Raw genomic sequence first — 18,182 nt, forward strand, 5'->3', positions numbered from 1 at the left:
CCCCATACTCCCAATGTGCCTAAAATTGAGTCATGATCTATATAAAAATACTTATTCTACCATTTATTTTAAATCGGAAATACATGCCAAACACTACTTAGTTAGTTTTCTTTTCTTAAACTGAATTGTATATAAAGAAATATATTTGAGAGTGCCTATCTCAACACTTGACATATATTTACTGGTAAGCTACAATTTTATGTAATACTGTACCATGAACCTAGTTGTGTAATATTCTTTTTACATTGTGAAGTAATAGACAGAACATCTGTCTGTAACTAATTTGGAATTTAATAAATAATAATGACAAGCAGAACACAAATAAGCTGTATCTTACCTAGCACATCTACGTTGTCGACTGCTAATTCCAGTGTTACAAGTTCTGCTACAAGAGCTCCAGGTACTCCATTCTGCTTGCATGTGTCCAGCGAAAGATGTTTTACTGATACATTCTCCAACTTTACACCACTATTACAAACGTCAGTTTTTAGTTTAAAATATATGAAGTAGATACAAAGCAATTTACTACAAAAACTCAAAAGGAATCTTACTTACAATATCTGAAACAATGGCAAAGCAGAGAGGAATAAAAGTATAATTCCGTCTCCATTAGTGCCTTCTTGGTAAATTTAGGAGAACTTGTTTTTTTCAAAAGGCAAATTATTTGCTGGAGGGAAAAATAAGTTTTCCCTTCAAATAAATTCATCTATTCAAACACATTTTCTTGAAAGGGACAAAATCAAGGGGATACAGTAACCATTTCTGAATAGATTCAATATTTGCATAACAGAGACAGGTTAGTTTTTACATTACAGCTTCTCTACTTAGGGGAGAAATTAGAATGAAAGAGAAGTTTACTACTTAGTGAGTTCTGCCCTTTCAAAGCACACTTATTGTTAAATGGATAATATAGTCTACGCTGGTCCATATTTTGTTTTTTTTACCTGTTGTATCAATGATAGAGCACAAAATGTCTGAAACCTTAGAGATAGAATTGGAAATGAAGCTCCAAATCATGTCTTTATTTAAAATTATATTTTAAAACTAAAATATTTTGGAAGGGGTTACATACAGGAGTCAGTACTCATTACATTATTTTCATATAATCTAGCCTGCCTATAAAAATTTGAATCTGTAATCCACATAATACATTGCCTAGAGCAACATAGCTGCAATCAAAAGTATATATACAAAGATCACAGCGCATCATGAATCAATTCTATTGCATTCAAAAAAAAAGCTGGTTCAACTTTGCATAATGTCTCAAATAACAAGAAATGATGTATACATAAAAGGAAGGCCAATTAATTTTGGCTTATGAAGAGAAAAACCCTAAAAGCTTTCTGCCTGCTTTGATATCTTATGATAATCATTTAAAGCTTCTGCTATAAAATTGAGAATTTTGGCAGCAACCATATTATCCATGGAACTTAGGAAATAGAATTACATTGACTAACATAGTTACTTTTAGCCATCTCAATTACCGAATTCTCTCAGTCTCCCTTTTATGGATAGATGAATCTCATCTATTCTAACAAAGAAATAAATAGATAAAATTTTATTGTAAATTGTTTCACATTTGAGTTACATGTGTTTCTGCCTGCCCTTTTATTTTCAACGAAACTGTTTCTAGTTTCATCAAAACTGTTTTCCTATTGGATATCTTCAACCCCACTATTTTATGACTGCACATAATCAAAAAGCATTTCTAGGTTCATTAAAGATTATTTGTTAAAATGTTTGTTTGTATGTTATTTTACTTCACTAAATAAGCCAGGTCATGAATTTTCCTGGGATAAGCTATAGTTTTGATACATGCACCTGAGAATCACTAATTATTGTAAATTTTTACAACATTTATATTAAATCCATACAAGTCCAAAATCCACTGTTCAGAAACCTAATAGCCTGTGTGAAGTTTTGGTCTAGAATGCTATGAATTAGTTACAATAATCTAGAACAATAAACAATAGCAACTGCTGCAGGAATATCCTTTGAATATTAATGGAGGTATAATATTTAAAACCAATTAGTTAGCACTTTAGAATAATCACGTTTTAAATAAAAATGGGGCAATGAAATATATATTTAAAATCACATATAAACAAATTCACTTATTAAAAATCAATGATGTTACCTTTCCAGTGTCGCAATCTGTTCCATCCATTGGTGGATCCAACTTAGTTTTACATTCTTTCTCACCTTCAACTTTACACCATAACCCAGCGCAAATAACATGCTGGAAAGAAATAAATAAAAATGTAGAAACTTGTATATAAATGTTCTTCATAAATTTCACAAGAAATATGCTGTTTTAAGAAGCTGTGAATAAATTATGCTTTTGCTATAGAATATAATCTCTTTTCATGATTTCAACACAGAAAAAATGTAGATCTGACTGCAAAGTAAAAAATGATTTGTTTGTTTAGTTTACAAAATTATAAAATTGGGATTGCCTTTTCTGATGCTATTTTTTTCCTACTTCAATTTGCTTTGTGAAGGCAATTAATTATCCCAATTTAAAGTTTTGGTTTTATGGACTGTATATCTTTTGAAAACAATTTCTGTCTGTATATTCCCTGTAGAAGAGTCTGATTAGGATATTTTTATTACATAACTTCAAAAATGAACATACATAAACATGAGAGATTAAATCATTACATTTACAGAAAGACTAAATTTAAAGAATAATAAAAGACATGAATGACAGTGATCCCATTTTATTCTTCACATGGTTTATAAGTAAAATTTCCTTTTCTACCCCTTCATATCTAATTTGACTCTGAGCAACTACATGGACAAGTCCATGCAATTATTCAGAGCAGTTTTGGAAGTGGTTGGTCATTACCTTCATCCTAGGATTGAGAAAGATTAATTGGCCCAAAGCAGGAAGGGGTTGTCGCTCCTGCCACTCTTGGTGCGCTGTGTACGCAGCTCCATGTCTCGGGTATGCTCACATGCTCGCTCAAGCGAGATTTTGCTTCTGCAAATGCACAGGAAGCAAAATCTTGCTAAAATGCGTGAGAGATTTCAGGTTGTTGTTTTTTTGCTTCCACGCATGTGCAGAAGCAAAAAATCACCAAAATGTCATGCGTGTGCACATCCCTTTATGAGATTTTGGACACATGTGCACGCCATAGATGCAGACCTGTGCACACAGCTCAATTTTCGCTACAGGTGCGATGAGGCCAACTGTACCGGTAGGAACCCACTACGGCCCAAAGACACCCAGGTCTCTTTCAAGCCTAACGCAGGATTAGTACTCTGCTTTCCCAATTCCTAGTCCTGCATCTTAACCACTAGGCAAAACTGGTTTGCTAAAATACACAAAATATATTCAAATATATTCCAATTTCAGAGAAATCAATATGAATTAATAAGTTATTTCATATTTCTAATTTGTATTATAAACTGATATAAGAAAAAATAGCATACAATGTAGTAAATTTAAAAATCAACGAAGCTAACTATTTCCTTATGATAAAGTCACCCCTAGAGAGTGACTTTAGCCCCTTATGAGGCCCTCCAACAAAGGGATTTGGTGCGAGTTTGCCGAGTCCTGCTTTTTGCATCTGATAGCGCCGCCACGTCAATTGGAAGTCCAGAACTGTTCTATATTTCTTTATTCCTTTAATCCTTTGCCATTATTATTTCTTTAATGTTATTATTCTACAACAAAGTACAGAAAGGCAAAACAGCAAGTTTTAAACCTGGGTATATGATTAAGTCATAAATGACAGTAAGCTATTATTCCTACCTGCATTTCTTGGCAGAAAGAGGCAGTTGGTCCAAAAAGAATCTGACACTGTTCATCGGCAGTGTATGTTATCCCTGGGAGTTTTGAAGGAATAATCACAGAATTGAGGCTCTGAGGATTTGTATGCAGCAAGCAGTTACTGGCCTTTGATCTGGCAATGCATAAGAGATTGGTGAATAATAACATATATGCTTTACATATACAGTGATCCCCCGAGTTTCGCGATCCCGATCATTGCGAAACGCTATATCGCGATTTTTCCACCCGATGACGTCACTCCCTTCCTTTCTCATCTTTCTTTCTCTCTCTCTTTCTCTATCTTGCTTCTTCCTCTCTCACACTCTCTTCCTCCCTCTCTCATCTCTTTCTTTCCTTCTCTCTCTTTCTCTATCTCTCCCCCTCTTGCTCTCGAGCGGCAAGCGATCAGCCGGGCGGGCGAACGGGCAAGCGGCAAGCGAGCAGCCGGGTGGGCGGGCGAACGGGCAAGCGGCAAGCGAGCGGCCGGGCGAGCGGGTGACGGGCAAGCGGCAAGCGGCAAGCGATCTTGGGGTTTCCCCTTTGCCTGGGCGGCGGGAAGACCCAGGGAAGGTTCCTTCGGCCGCCCAACAGCTGATCTGCTCCGCAGCGCGGCAGCAGCGAGGAGCCGAAGATGGGGTTTCCCCGTTGCCTGGGCAATGGGGAAACCCCATCTTCGGCTCCTCGCTGCTGCCGCGCTGCGGAGCAGATCAGCTGTTGGGCGGCCGAAGGGTCTTCCCCGCCGCCCACACGCAAACTCCACCATCTGCGCATGTGCGGCCATGGAAAAAGGGGCGTGCATGCGCAGATGGTGTTTTTACTTCCGGGCCGCTACATCGCGAGTTATCGATTATCGCAAGGGGTCTTGGAACGGAACCCTCGCGATAATCGGGGGATCACTGTAATTAAGATGAAAGCTTTAAAATCCAATCTTGCCTTAATTTAACAAATGAAGTTTTTATATGAGTGAAAAAGAGGATACCATGACATTTGTCCATGAACATGAAGCAGCTTTCAGGAGAAAAGCTACTTTAAGCAGTAGTATTTGGAGGAGTATTTGGAGGAGATCCATGTGTTCAACTCCCAACCCCCACCCACGAATTAGCTGAAAAACAAAATTAGCTGAAATATTGGGCAGGGAACTCAATATTCAAGATCATAACATGGGAAAGTGATGAGGAAAGAACACAAGTCCAAATATGTCTGGGGAACAAAATCATTTTTTCTTAGAAAAATGGATTAAAAAAGGAATGGAATACTCTGGCATAATGGTTAATAAGTTAGAAATATAATTGGTGTTGTGGGTTGTTGTTTTTTTGCAGGAACATTAAGGATGGAAATTAATTAAAAGAAAATGTATGTAACTGGATGACAAAATTAGGGGAAAAACCTTTTGCAACTTTTTTTATGATTGATATTAACAAAATACTGCATTTTATTTATGGAAAACTAGATGTTACATTTTATTGTTTGAATGTATTTGAGAGAATTTTTTTTAAAAGTTTACCAATAAAGACATGTTTAGAATTCCTATACCACTTAATCCCCTTGTGGAAATATTATGGATAATTCTAACCGGAGAATTCAAAATCTTATCACAAAATTCACATGTAATATTGCATGAGATGGACTTCTAACACTTTCTCTAATACTGCAAGAATAAAGGGACATTGCAATATTTAAAAAAAAATTAAAATACAAGTGACCCTTACTTAGGTAAGAATGACAGGCAGCATAGTCTGCCAAAGAGATCTCATCCTGCCCAACTAGGAAGGAGGCTGCGGAAATTACAATTTATTCAGGACAGGAGAACAGCATCGTCCTCACCTAAAAACAACTATAACTGAGATACTGGAACTGCTATTGTTAAGTGCATGATCACTTGGCATGGTATTTAGCCTAACAACTACTTTGCTTAATAACAGAAGTTCCAGTCCCAATTAAGATAATTAAATAAGGATTAACTGGAACTAGTTGTCTTTTGGTACTGCCAATTCAAAGTTTAGTTGCTTTCCGATTGTCTGTTTGTTGTATTTGTTTAATCAAACATTCAGTAAATACTTCAGTCAATAATATTTTCTCACGTTGCTTTTGATCTTTCCCCCAACTAACTTCAGATTGTGTCCCCTTGTTCTTGTGTTCACTTTCCTATTAATAACACTTCCCTCCTGAACTGTTTCAATCTGATATAGAAATTGTAGTGAGGTGTTGAAAACTTGGCATACCTGAAATTTATAATCACCAGGAAAAAAATAACTGAACAAAATAAAAGCCTGATTGTAACTGCATCCATTCTTGAATGAATTACCTGAGAAATCTTTCTAGGTCGTCTCTGCTACAGCGGGACCATGAAACATCCCCAAGGTTTTGCCCTTTGATCCATTCTCCAGACATGATGTGGAGACCATCTGCACAAGATGGGTGGTCATTGTCATGATTTATTCCCATGCTGAAACAAGTTTGGAAAACAGTGTATTTTAAGGGAAGAACAGTATAAAAGCAGCTTCTCAAATTTTCAACCAAATATTTGTACTCACATTTCTCCAACACAGGCATAAAATTAAGGATTTACACAACATAATGTAAATTTCCAACATAAAACAGAACCTTAACATGCTTGCAATCTTTAAAGAGTAAATAAGAGAAGTTAATTACTTTAATTATTTAAAGTTTAAATTGGTGATAGATATACAGACAGACATATACACACAATGATACACATGCAGAGGTGGGATTTAGCTGGTTCGGAACAATTCAGGTGAACCGGATGTTAATTTTACATCTGGTTCGCAAACCAGTAGTTGAAAGGATTGTCTAACCCCACCCCCACCCCCTCTCCGGAGTCTTCACGAGGCCCCTCCAGAGAGGGGCCCACAAAGAGGTTGTGGGAGAGCAAAAATAGGCCTACCAGAATTACCAGAAGTCCAGAAATGGGCCCATTTCTGGCCTCCGGAGTTCAACTAATCACGATAAACAAAACTATGATTACTTGAATGTATTCATCTGGTCAGATGTATGTTTGTCTAGTTAGATATGTCTATATATTGGTTATGGTCTGGCTTATTTCAGAAAAGTATCTGAGTACATTATAATTCAAATAACCTGCCTTAGGTTTGCAGTTAATAATTGTTGTTCACCATTGCAACAAGTTTTGTTCCCACAAGAAAAAAAATGGGTTATAGGTAGTCTTCAACTTATGGCCACAATTGAGCCCAAAATTACTGTTGTTAAGCCATTTGTTAAGTGAGCTGTGCCCCATTTTACAACCCTTTTGCCATAGTTGTTAAGTTAATAATATGCTTATTAAGTGAATCTGGGTTCCTCATTGACATTGCAACTGTTGGCAAGCATCTGAATTTTGATCACGATCATGAGGATGCTGCAATGGTCATAAGTGTAGAAAATGGCCTTAAGTCACTTTTTTCAGTGCTGTTGTAAATTTGAATGGTCACCAAACAAACTATAATTATAAATCAAGAACTACCTGTACTGTATTGCAATTTTATTTGCAATAGTGAAAAGAATAATTGTAACACAATTGATAAAAATCTTCTATCATCAATCTGGTACAGAAATATAGTCCTGTGTATAGTAGTTAAAAAGTAGGAATAGCTTAGATAGAAGCAGATTCAAATTTCCATTCAATCATGAAATTCAGTAGATTATATTCAGCTAATTATAAGTCCAGCATATTTCAAGGGCTGTCGTATATGAATAAAATGATGGTATATTATAAATTTATTTATTTACAAGGTTTATGCAACTTCAATTATTGGCCAACTATGAGTAGGTAGCTATCCTACCATAATCAAACAAATTTAAAACAAGAAAAATAAATAATCTCCCAAATAATAATAACAAATAAATAAATGCAATAAATAAATCAATAATAAAATATTCTTAGCTGCCCAATCTGGCAAATAAATACTATAAGATACTTATGATGTTCTCTGTCTCCATTCCTGGATCATTATCTTGTAGTGAAAATGTAGGTTGTCTTGTGGTGAAGGAATTTGTGCATTTAAGTTATGATATTGTACAACATAAAATGTATATTTTTAAAAGGTCACCCATGATGGGCAGCTCATAGACAAAGGATCAAACTAAATAAGCTACACTGAAAGAAAATGACAGCCACACAAATATTCTACCAAGTAAACCAAACAGACATTCACAAGCAGATATTTACAATATGATATGGAAGATGAGTCCTGAATATTGGAAGGTAAAATGAGTAGGAGGCAATTATGATAGTATTGAAGCTTATGATATAGCTATATTAAGATTTAGAGGATATCTACCTGTCAGTGTTGAAATGATATAATAATATTGGTGTGATCATAACCATGAACTAAGACAAATCTAATATTGTGAAAGAGAAGAGTCAAGGCTAAATATTGACATTCTGGAAATCAGGAAATTGATATGAACTGAAATGAGTCACTTCACATCAGAGAAAAATCAGATCGTCTACCAGAGACTAGGAAAACAATCACCAAAGAAATAGAGCAGCCACTAAGAAAGATGCAACTACAAAAAAGATAGAATGATTTCAATTTGAGTCCAAGGCCAGCCAATTAATATTAACCTAACCCAAATTTAGGCTCTATCTACTGAGGGATTTGAACCAGTTCTACAGCGACTTAAACTACCTTGCCCACACAATATTTACTTTGGAAAAAAATGTTACACTAATTATCTTTCACCAAATCTTGTTGCTGAATAGGACTCACGTCACAAGCTCTTTCTTCTAAATTAAAATATGATTAATAACCAAATAATCAGTCCAGAAAGATATTACTTCAGTCCATAGCAACAATTAGTGCTGAAATGAAAACCAAGGAACAACTCAATATGATTAGTGATATTTATTAGGAAAAAAGAGGTGATAATTTTTTAAAAAATCAGCTACCATTGGTTTCAAATCTGAATCTTTTCTATAGTCAATTCAAAGAAGCTTCTAGATTTTTCCCCCTAATGAACTTTCAGGACAGGGGTGATGAAGCTTTACACTTCTGAGAATGGCTCATTGTGACCTGCAGAGAAGTTCTCTCATTTGGACTCCTTTCGGATACAAATTTTGAATTTATATCTGAGCACCTTTAAATACTTTTCAGTTTGCCAGGACGAAACAAGCCAAGACATGACAACTAATGGCCAGAAATAAAGTATATTCAAAGTACTGGGAGAGACTTGGAAAATGATATCTTTCCCTAGAAGCAAAGGAGATCTTGCAATGGTTCACATAATAGGTTGTGGGCTAAACTGGAATTCTTAGTCCTCTCTCTCTTCTTACTAATATGTAGACTAGAGACTCTCCTATCTTTGAGCAACACTCTCACTTACTTCCTTAATTAGCAGCTGCTTGTTTCAGAGATACTCCCATTACAGCACATTCACTTTCTCTGGCTTTTGGAGATCTGTAGGGGAAAAACCACAAAAATCCAAAATGGACTCCAATGCTTTATCCATTAATCAACAAGCAACCAAGTGGTACAGGAAGCCAGGCAAAAATTATTTTGCACAGGAATTATTCTTGTATTTTTAAATACAAAAGTATTGTCCTAATTGTTGCAATCTGTAATCAGAAGCCTGAAGGAAAAAAGGCAATGAGAAGAATGGAAACCAAATTCAGCAGCTTCTTGGTGCATGGTTTCTCTAAAACCTTTGAGTATCTTTCAATAAAATGTTTATATTTTGCAATCCAGAGCTGTGACCATAGTGAAATGGACAGATTATCTATTTAACAAATAGGTTAAATAAATAGCCTTTCCAGGGCCTGTTAGTCCTGTTTGCTTCACTCTTCAATGGGCAAGAATTTCTAGATATTCTGTCTTTTATCTTGACATTAGAGAATGACTAGTCAGTCTTATTAAGCCCACCTGGAATTTTCTATTACCACTAACTGATCCATCCTGATAATGCCCAGCTGTTCAGCATGGTACCTATTGATAAAAATGTCCAATGTCATCTTCTTAGGTTTATCAGGCCAGTTCATCCCCTATAAACCACTTAATATGTCTGATATGCATTTATTTTTTACTCTGGGTTCCAAATTCAAACAATTTAGCATTTTAGCTAAATAATAAGGACATACATTATGTAAAATACAAGTCAAATAAATAGATAGATAGATAGATAGATAGATAGATAGATAGATAGATAGATAGATAGATAAATCCTATAAACTTTTAAACCTTAAATAAAATTAAAGTATGAGTATAATTCATATTTGTTCTGCAAGTCAAAACAATAATACAGATTGCTCAAAAGCTCTCCTAAGCTATATAGGTCAACTGTATAATTACCCTTTACATAATCCTTGACATTGTTTATATAACAGCTATTTTCTTCCTTATGAATGTGGGAATCCATTTTTGTGCTCAGCAATACTTTATATTTCTATGGATTCTAAGTATTATTCATAGATTAATTTAATATTTAAGTACGCAAGAACTTTGGATTGCAATATTGTCTTCTCCACCATTACGAACAGAGGGGCCCAAGTATCTAAAATACAACTGAATTGGAGACAGTTCCTCCCCATCCAAACCTGCACAGTCTCCAGGCATTGGCACTGAGCTTTGACAGCATCACTAGGCTGACTTGGATCGAGAAATACAACTGGGTATCATCAGTACTAATGACACCAAACCTCAATATGGCAAATGATCTCACCCAGCTGTTTCACATAGATGTTGAAAAGGAAAATAGAACCCTGTGGCATCTCATGCAAGACAGGTCTAGGGAGTGCTCACTTCCTTACAACCAATGATGACTAGAACCAGTCATAAGCCAGGAATATTAAACAAAAACACCATAAAATGTTGCCCACAATTAGTTCAGAAGGATATTGCGGTCGAGAGTATCAAAAGTCACTGAGAGATCAAGGTGCACAAGAATGGACAAACCGCTACCCTGGCTCTGCCACAAGTCAACAACAAACACATTCAAAGCTATCTTAGCACTAAATCTCAGACTGAAACCCAACTTCTAGATAGAGAAAGTTGGGGACTGCTTGGTAGTTATCATTGGATCAAAGGATGGCATCTTTAGAAAAGAGTGCATCACCACCTTTTTCAATAACATTTATTGAAAATTTTATATGACTAGGATAGGATACAACCATTAGAACAGAAAATAGAGCAGTAAATGGCCGAAAACTGGCAAAGGCATGCGCCTAGGTATACTTTATTTAAACTATGTGCAGAACGCATTAAAAGAAATGCTGTGCTATAACAAATAAAAATAGAATTAAATTTAATTAATTAAAATTTAATTGATTGGGAAAACTATTAAAAATTAATTGTTTGGGTAAAATATCAAGTCTCAGATATGCTAATAATACAATAGTTAATTAGGAAGATTTAAAGAATTCTGTTAAGACAATAGAAAAGTTGGACTGAATCTCAATATTTTTTTTAAAAAAAGTTTATGTCCATAGCCAATGCCAATCAATACAAATAGAAGATAAAATACTTAAGTAACAACATCTTCCTAGATTCAAAAAGACAATTACCATAATCATTCAATAAAAAGATTTTTCTTAACTGACTATAACAAAACTATATAAAATAAGACATCACAGAGTAAATGGTTTTCTCAACTGCAACATGCCCATGAAAATTGGACCATCAGACAGACTGAACAAATAATAATTCCTTATACCAAAGTTCCTTGTGCTTCATCTATGGATATAGACAGCTTCATTTTAACATCTTTGTTTTATTTGCAAAAATGGGAGACAATAAGGTTTTTTTTTCTATGTTCCATAAGCCATTAAGAAAAGCTTGAGAAAAAGCTGAAAATTTCTGCAGTTGATATATCCAAATCACCAGCTAACTTGCAGGATTTAAATTTCGTATTTATAATTGCTTTTTAAAAAACCAAATGTTATAAAATGTGTTTTGGTCCAAATAAATTATCCATTGTAAGTGCTTTGTATAAATTCCACCTGAAAATGATTTTTGTTACACTTTTTGTATGATTGCATAAATAATGGCAGGCTTTAAAAATCCCCCTGATAATGTACTCATGTTATGAATCAATACTTTACAAACTCTGTTTTTAATTTAAGTTTCGTGCTTTTCTTTTCAAACAAATATTATTATTAAATTGGAAAATAGAATTCTCAGAAGTAAATTTTACTCTGAGTAACAAAAGTAAGATACTTCTGTCAATACCCTTGCCAGATTCTATATTTACTGTATACCAAGAAGCTAACAAAACAATACTGTAATATATACCAGAGTATTAAAGGATAGAATTAGATAAGATACAGATTCCCATTCCTGTTCTTTGTTTATCCCACAGCATAAATATTAAGGCCATATGATGAAAAAAGATACTCAATTCTCCCATCTTTGAGGTTTCACCTGTATATTTTTCTAACTAGTTTAATTTCCACTGTCTCAATCAAGTTCTGAAACAAGAAGTAAGCCCTGCTAATTGGAAAATAAATTGGAGGAAACTAGACCCAAGTATGATGGTTCTTTCATTCAGAAATGAAAGAGCCTTTCTGATGTCCTGGAAAGGCTCCAATCCCCACTGCCCAGGGGTTATGGTCCTTTTGGACCAGACTGAATTCTTCCTGAAGGGAAGATGACACAGGGGACACTACCGGGGATCTGGTAAGGGCCGGCATGTCCCACCAGACGAATCGGCTCAGTCTTGCACTAGCGGTGGTGTGAAGCCGGCCAGGCAGCCATGCCTAAGCTGACACAGCCACGGAGACAATGCAATGCCAGGAGGAAAGATGAGCGGTAACATCTGGAAAGAGCTGGAGGATTACTTACAGAGATAGGAAAGGATTTGAACCTGGTACTGGTGAGTGAGAGCAGTCAAAAGGGATTTTGGATTTTTGTTTTTCGATTTGATCTTCAACGGAGCTAAAACAGCTGGAAATAGAACCAGAAGAGGCTATTTTGCGATAGGGCAAATGGTGAAAGCTTCAGAAAGTAGCAAATTGCCCAAGACTGGATTTTTAAGATACCTAATTGCTTTTATATTTGTCCTTTTAAATCGGGAACCTTTAATTATCATCGAGGAGGCTATGTTTTTTCCATTTATACGCATTAAACGAAGAGGAATACTATATATCCGAAGATCTGAAAAATTTATCATCTAGCGCCATCGTGCGGTCGGAGGAAATATAGTAGCCAGTTTGTGTAAAGATGCTGACATTGTTGGAAGCATATCTTATCTATTTGGCCTTCACATTTGTTTTCTATGAGAAAGGATGATATTATTATTATTATTATTATTATTATTATTATTATTATTATTTAGATTTGTATGCTGCCCCTCTCCGAAGACTCGGGGTAGCTCATTAGCTTATTAGCTATAGCGTGGAAGGAAGAAACTATTCAAGATGGAATTGACTGAACTGACAAAAACATTGGATAATACAATTTGAAAAGAGGCTTGAGATATTTTAATAATATAGACATGGAAAATCCAGAAAATAGCAGAAGTCAATAGCACTACAAAGAAGAGGAAGAGGACTGAGTTTTCCCATAAAGCTATAAATTATAAGGGGAGGCTGGACTCGCAGCAGGTAGAGTGCTGTACTGCAGGCCACTGAATCTGACTGTAGATCTGTAGGTCAGCGGTTCAAATCTCATCACTGGCTCAAGGTTGACCCAGCCTTCCATCCTTCCAAGTTGGGTAAAATGAGGACCTGGATTGTGGGGCCAATATGCTGGCTCTGTTAAAAAGTGCTATTGCTAACATGTTGTAAGGCGCCCTGAGTATAAGGAGAAAGGTGGCATAAAAATAAAATAAATAAATACATTTGTGGACATGTAACAATTCTATGTTGAATCCTCCCTTGACTCTATGCCCAGACTGGCTCTTTTTCTCCTAAAGCAGTGATAAACTTTTTCTCATCAAGTGCCAAAAGCATGCATGCGACGATGTGCATTTGAGGTGAAACTGAGCTGAGCGATGGCTCACATGCCTGCAGAAAGGGCTCTGCATGCCACCTGTGACACATATGCCATAAGTTCACCATTACAGCCCTAGAGTCTCTGTTTCTGTCATTTAATTATTTATACTATTACTAAACCAGCTATCGTGTGAAATATTTTTTCTTTGACTTTATATACGGAATACATAAAACAAGCATTCTACCCAGCAGCATATGAAAAGCAAAAATATCAAATTCTCTGTGTCAAATTGTGGCTTAATTTTTTTTTTCTTAAAGACACTTTATGTCATTGCAAATTCAGATATTGCTTATTTCATTTACTTACTTGTGACCCATTTCATGAGCAATAGTAAATGCAAGATTCAGACCGTTGTCCTCTGCAATTATACATTTTCGTTTTTCACTACACATGCCATTCAAATATGCTATTCCTAAAAGATACAAGAATCATAATTATTTACTATATTTGATAGTATCTGAGTAGATTAAGTTTATCAAAAATACCTCATCCCAATAATAGTGATAAGCCTCTTTAATTTCTGTGAAAAATATAATAAAACTGCAGCCAAATGGTTGTGTTAGCTAAAAAGTGAATAAGATAAAAAGTTTGCTTGCAATTTAAAAAGTTTGTTTACAATTTAAAACTGCAGCCAAATGATTGTGTTAGTCAACATGTGAATAAGATAAAAAGTTTGTTTGCAGAATTGGACTGCAGAAGCCTGACATTTCCAGAGGAACACAAAACATACATCTTCTTGTCCTCGTTAAATAAAAGCTGGGAAAAAAGCATCCCAGAAACATCTATAAACATGGATTTCGTAACATCCAAATTGATGGACGGTGCCAGACAGAGACAATGTGATGAGGAAAGTCAAGTGAACGACGTTAGTAAAGAAGAAAAGACTGTAAAAACTTTTGCTGTCATTTGTTGTTATCATTGTGGCAACAAAGGACATATTGCAAAGAATTGTCCACCGAGTAAAGCCAAGAAGGGATGTGAGGATAGAATGCTGAGAGGATTCAGCATATATGGTGTGGGGACAGAGGAAGCAGAACAAAATTTGTGTGCTTGGCAGCCTTCCCACATTCATGACTACAGTATCTGCCCCCCATCTCTTCCATTTGGCCCCCGCTGCACTCCAATGCCCCTGGCTACTCTTGTTAATCCCACTGTCCCAGATGATCCTTGTTGTCTTCTTCCTCCCACTGACAAGGCACATGTGGCTGAGGCAACTGCTTGCCTACGCAGAAGGAGTTGAAGCAGGGACCAGCAAAAGAGGCAGTGCAGGAGAAGCATGAAGTCCTTGACTAATGACTGTGCTGTTCTGGCCTAAGGCTTGTGGGATTACAATTTTTGCTACGTGGTGCAGTCACATGATAATTTACTTAATGACCACATTGCTTAGCAGTGGAATAATAATAATAATAATAATAATAATAATAATAATAATAATAATAATAATAATTTATTATATTTGTATGCCGCCCCTCTCCAAAGACTCGGGATAGCTCACAACAATAATAATAACAGTGTTACAATGTAAACAAATAATAATAATTTGCCACTGGAACTTGTGCCGGAACTACCATTTCCCAGTGGCAAAGAACTGGTGGGATCATAAGCCCAAAAAAGTGGTCGAAAATGAGCAAGCAAAACTACTGTGGGACTTCCGACTTCCGACTGCCTGAATTCTGAAGCATAACACACCAGACATCCTGATTGTGGAGAAAAAGGAAGTATGGATCATCGACATCCCAATCCCAGGGGACAGCAGAATTGAGGAGAAGCAGCTAGAGAAATTAGTGAAATATGAAGATCTAAAAATCGAGCTGCAATGACTCTGGCATAAGCCAGTGAAAGTGGTCCCAGTGGTACTTGGCACGCTGGGCGCAGTGCCAAAGGATCTCAGCGGACATTTGAAAACCATTGGAATTGACAAAATCTCCATCTGTCAATTGCAAAAGGTCGCTTTACTGGGATTGGCAAACATAATTCACCGCTACATCACGCAGTCCTAGGTGCTGGGGAAGTGCCCGACTGGTGATGAAATACAAAATCCAGCATAATGATCTCATTTGCTGTGTTGTATTGACATAATAATAATAATAATAATAATAATAATAATAATAATAATAATAATAATAATAATGTATTAGATTTGTATGCCGCCCCTCTCTGAGGACTCCGGTCCCAATTAGAGTTCTTAAGTGAGGACTAACTGTAACAAAACAGATATTAAAGATTTGGATTGACTGTTTTTTTATCTCTTTTCTACTACTATCTGCAACAGTGGATAAGTAGAAAACATATCACATATCATTTCAGGTAAACAACTCAGTGGCTGGATAGGAATATTAGCTCTCCATGTGGTCCAAATGTTTCAGTGTGTCTATCATACTCATTTAAGTCTCTCCTAGAAATCTACTATTGTTTGTCTCAACCAGGATTAAATGAGACAATGACAAAAAGAATGTACATTTGGTTTACATTTGGGCTTCAAATTTTGCTACTTAACAGTGTTCTTGTCTTTTAATGCTGACATTCCATTGAATGTAGATATATATACAGAAATTTACTGAGCATGGTTTTTAGTGAAAAATCATATAAATTGTATAAGAAAAGCCACAAGTTATAAATAATAAAAAGGAATTTTATTTTAGGTTTTCCCTTCTTGCTAAAGGATTTATTTCAAATATATAAAAAGCTGGCTTTTTATCTATTGAAGTTCAAGGCAACTTGCCCATTGATTGTCAATTTGTACATGAAATCTGCTACAAAAGAAGAAGAAAGAGAAAGAGAGAAGGAACTATTAAAGTAATCTTTAAAGTAATCTTTGAAGTACACATATCTCCACTTCAATTACAATCTGGAAGGTTTAGCCGAGCAAGCAGGTCAGTTCTAGGTGCAACTCCACCTTTATTTAGAATAAATTGAGTATTTTTCATTCAGAAGGAGACGTAACACTGTTGGAACAGGGAAATATGCATTTCTCTGGACAAACTTATTTCTATTGTTACTTGATCCATATCACAGACTTCAGTGGATAATTAGAACTGCAGAAAAAACAATTGCTACCAACTTGCCTTCCATTGAGAACCTGTGTATTGCATGAGTCAAAAAAAAGGCTGTGAAAATATTTACAGACCCGTCATATCTTGGACACAAACTTTTTTAACTTCTACCCTCAAAACAATGCTATAGAACACTGCATACCAGAACAACTAGATACAAGAACAGTTTTTCCCCGAACGCCATCACTCTGCTAAACAAATAATTATCTCAAAACTCAAAATATTTACTAAGTCTGCACTATTAATCTTCTCATCATTCTTATTACCCATTTCCATCCATTTATGACTGCATGACTGTAACTTTGTTGTTTGCATCCTTACGATTTATATTGACTGTTTCCTAATATGATTTGATTGCTTATTTATACCATACACAGCCGAGGTGGCGCAGCAGGTAGAGTACAGTACTGCAGGCCACTAAAGCTGACTGTAGATGTGCAGGTCAGCGGTTCAAATCTCATCACCGACTCACGGTTGACTCAGCCTTCCATCCTTCCTAGGTGGGTAAAATGAGGAGTCAGATTGTGGGGCAATATGCTAGCTCTGTTAAAAAGTGCTATTGCTAACACATTGTAAGCCGCCCTGAGTCTAGGGTGAAAGGTGGCATTAAAAAAATCGAATAAATAAATAAATATGACTATCATTAAGTGTTGTACTTTATGATTCCTGATGAATGTAGCTTTTCTTTTATATACACTGAGAGCATATGCATCAAGACAAATTCCTTGTGTGTCCAATCACACTTGGACAATAAAGAATTATATTCTGTCCTGTCCTGTCCTATCCTATTTAGAAACTCCTCCCCCCCCACTTGTGTGTGTGTGTTTGTGCAACATCCAGTATATATTGGTTTCCAATCCTTGGTTCAGAGTAGAATGAATCATTCGATATTAACAGCCTTCAGATGGTGATACATTCCAGGACAGACATACTTCAGTAGCTTTATAACAAGTTTAAGTCATTGGCAGAGAGGGGCCAAAACTAAATCCTATCTTACAAAATAATGATTGCGTCAAAAATCAATAATCCCTACCACTTTTTCCATGTAAATTAAAGTGAAAGTAAAGTTCCAAAACCTAAAAAGTGAATTATAAAGAAGGTAAAATGTTTTCAATAATCTCCAGTGAATTATGGATTAAAAAAACAGGCAGTAATTTGCTAGGGTATTTCTCTGATTTACAAATATCAAAAACTGCCTGATAAAGGGATTTTTGAAGACAGTTTTTCCCCTCAAAATAACTATTCTTCATTTTAATGATTGAGTATCCTATCTGTTATATCTCTAGTCTCAGACCAGCAACTAAGAAGGTTATTTCTCACATTGTGTGTTAAACATGCCTAAAATAGTGGAAACCCAAACAGATTTTTTTTAAAACCACCATCTTTCAAACAGTCTTGTCTCAGATCTGC

At 35.7% G+C, this 18,182-nt stretch overlaps 1 protein-coding gene across 1 annotated transcript in view; it reads right to left on the reverse strand.

The window, feature by feature from the left end:
• The window catches only part of ADAMTS19 (ADAM metallopeptidase with thrombospondin type 1 motif 19), a 108,455-nt gene that overhangs the window by 47,995 nt on the left and 42,278 nt on the right, over positions 1 to 18,182 (reverse strand). The window contains exons 8-12 of the mRNA XM_070742839.1: positions 14,026 to 14,131; positions 6,081 to 6,221; positions 3,758 to 3,908; positions 2,138 to 2,239; positions 338 to 468 (exon numbers count right to left, since the gene is read on the reverse strand). Of these exons, the coding sequence (XP_070598940.1) occupies positions 338 to 468; positions 2,138 to 2,239; positions 3,758 to 3,908; positions 6,081 to 6,221; positions 14,026 to 14,131 (631 nt within the window). The remainder of the gene's footprint in view (positions 1 to 337; positions 469 to 2,137; positions 2,240 to 3,757; positions 3,909 to 6,080; positions 6,222 to 14,025; positions 14,132 to 18,182) is intronic.

The sequence above is a fragment of the Erythrolamprus reginae genome, chromosome 2 (assembly GCF_031021105.1).
Source record: "Erythrolamprus reginae isolate rEryReg1 chromosome 2, rEryReg1.hap1, whole genome shotgun sequence".
Classification (NCBI taxonomy): domain Eukaryota; kingdom Metazoa; phylum Chordata; class Lepidosauria; order Squamata; family Dipsadidae; genus Erythrolamprus; species Erythrolamprus reginae.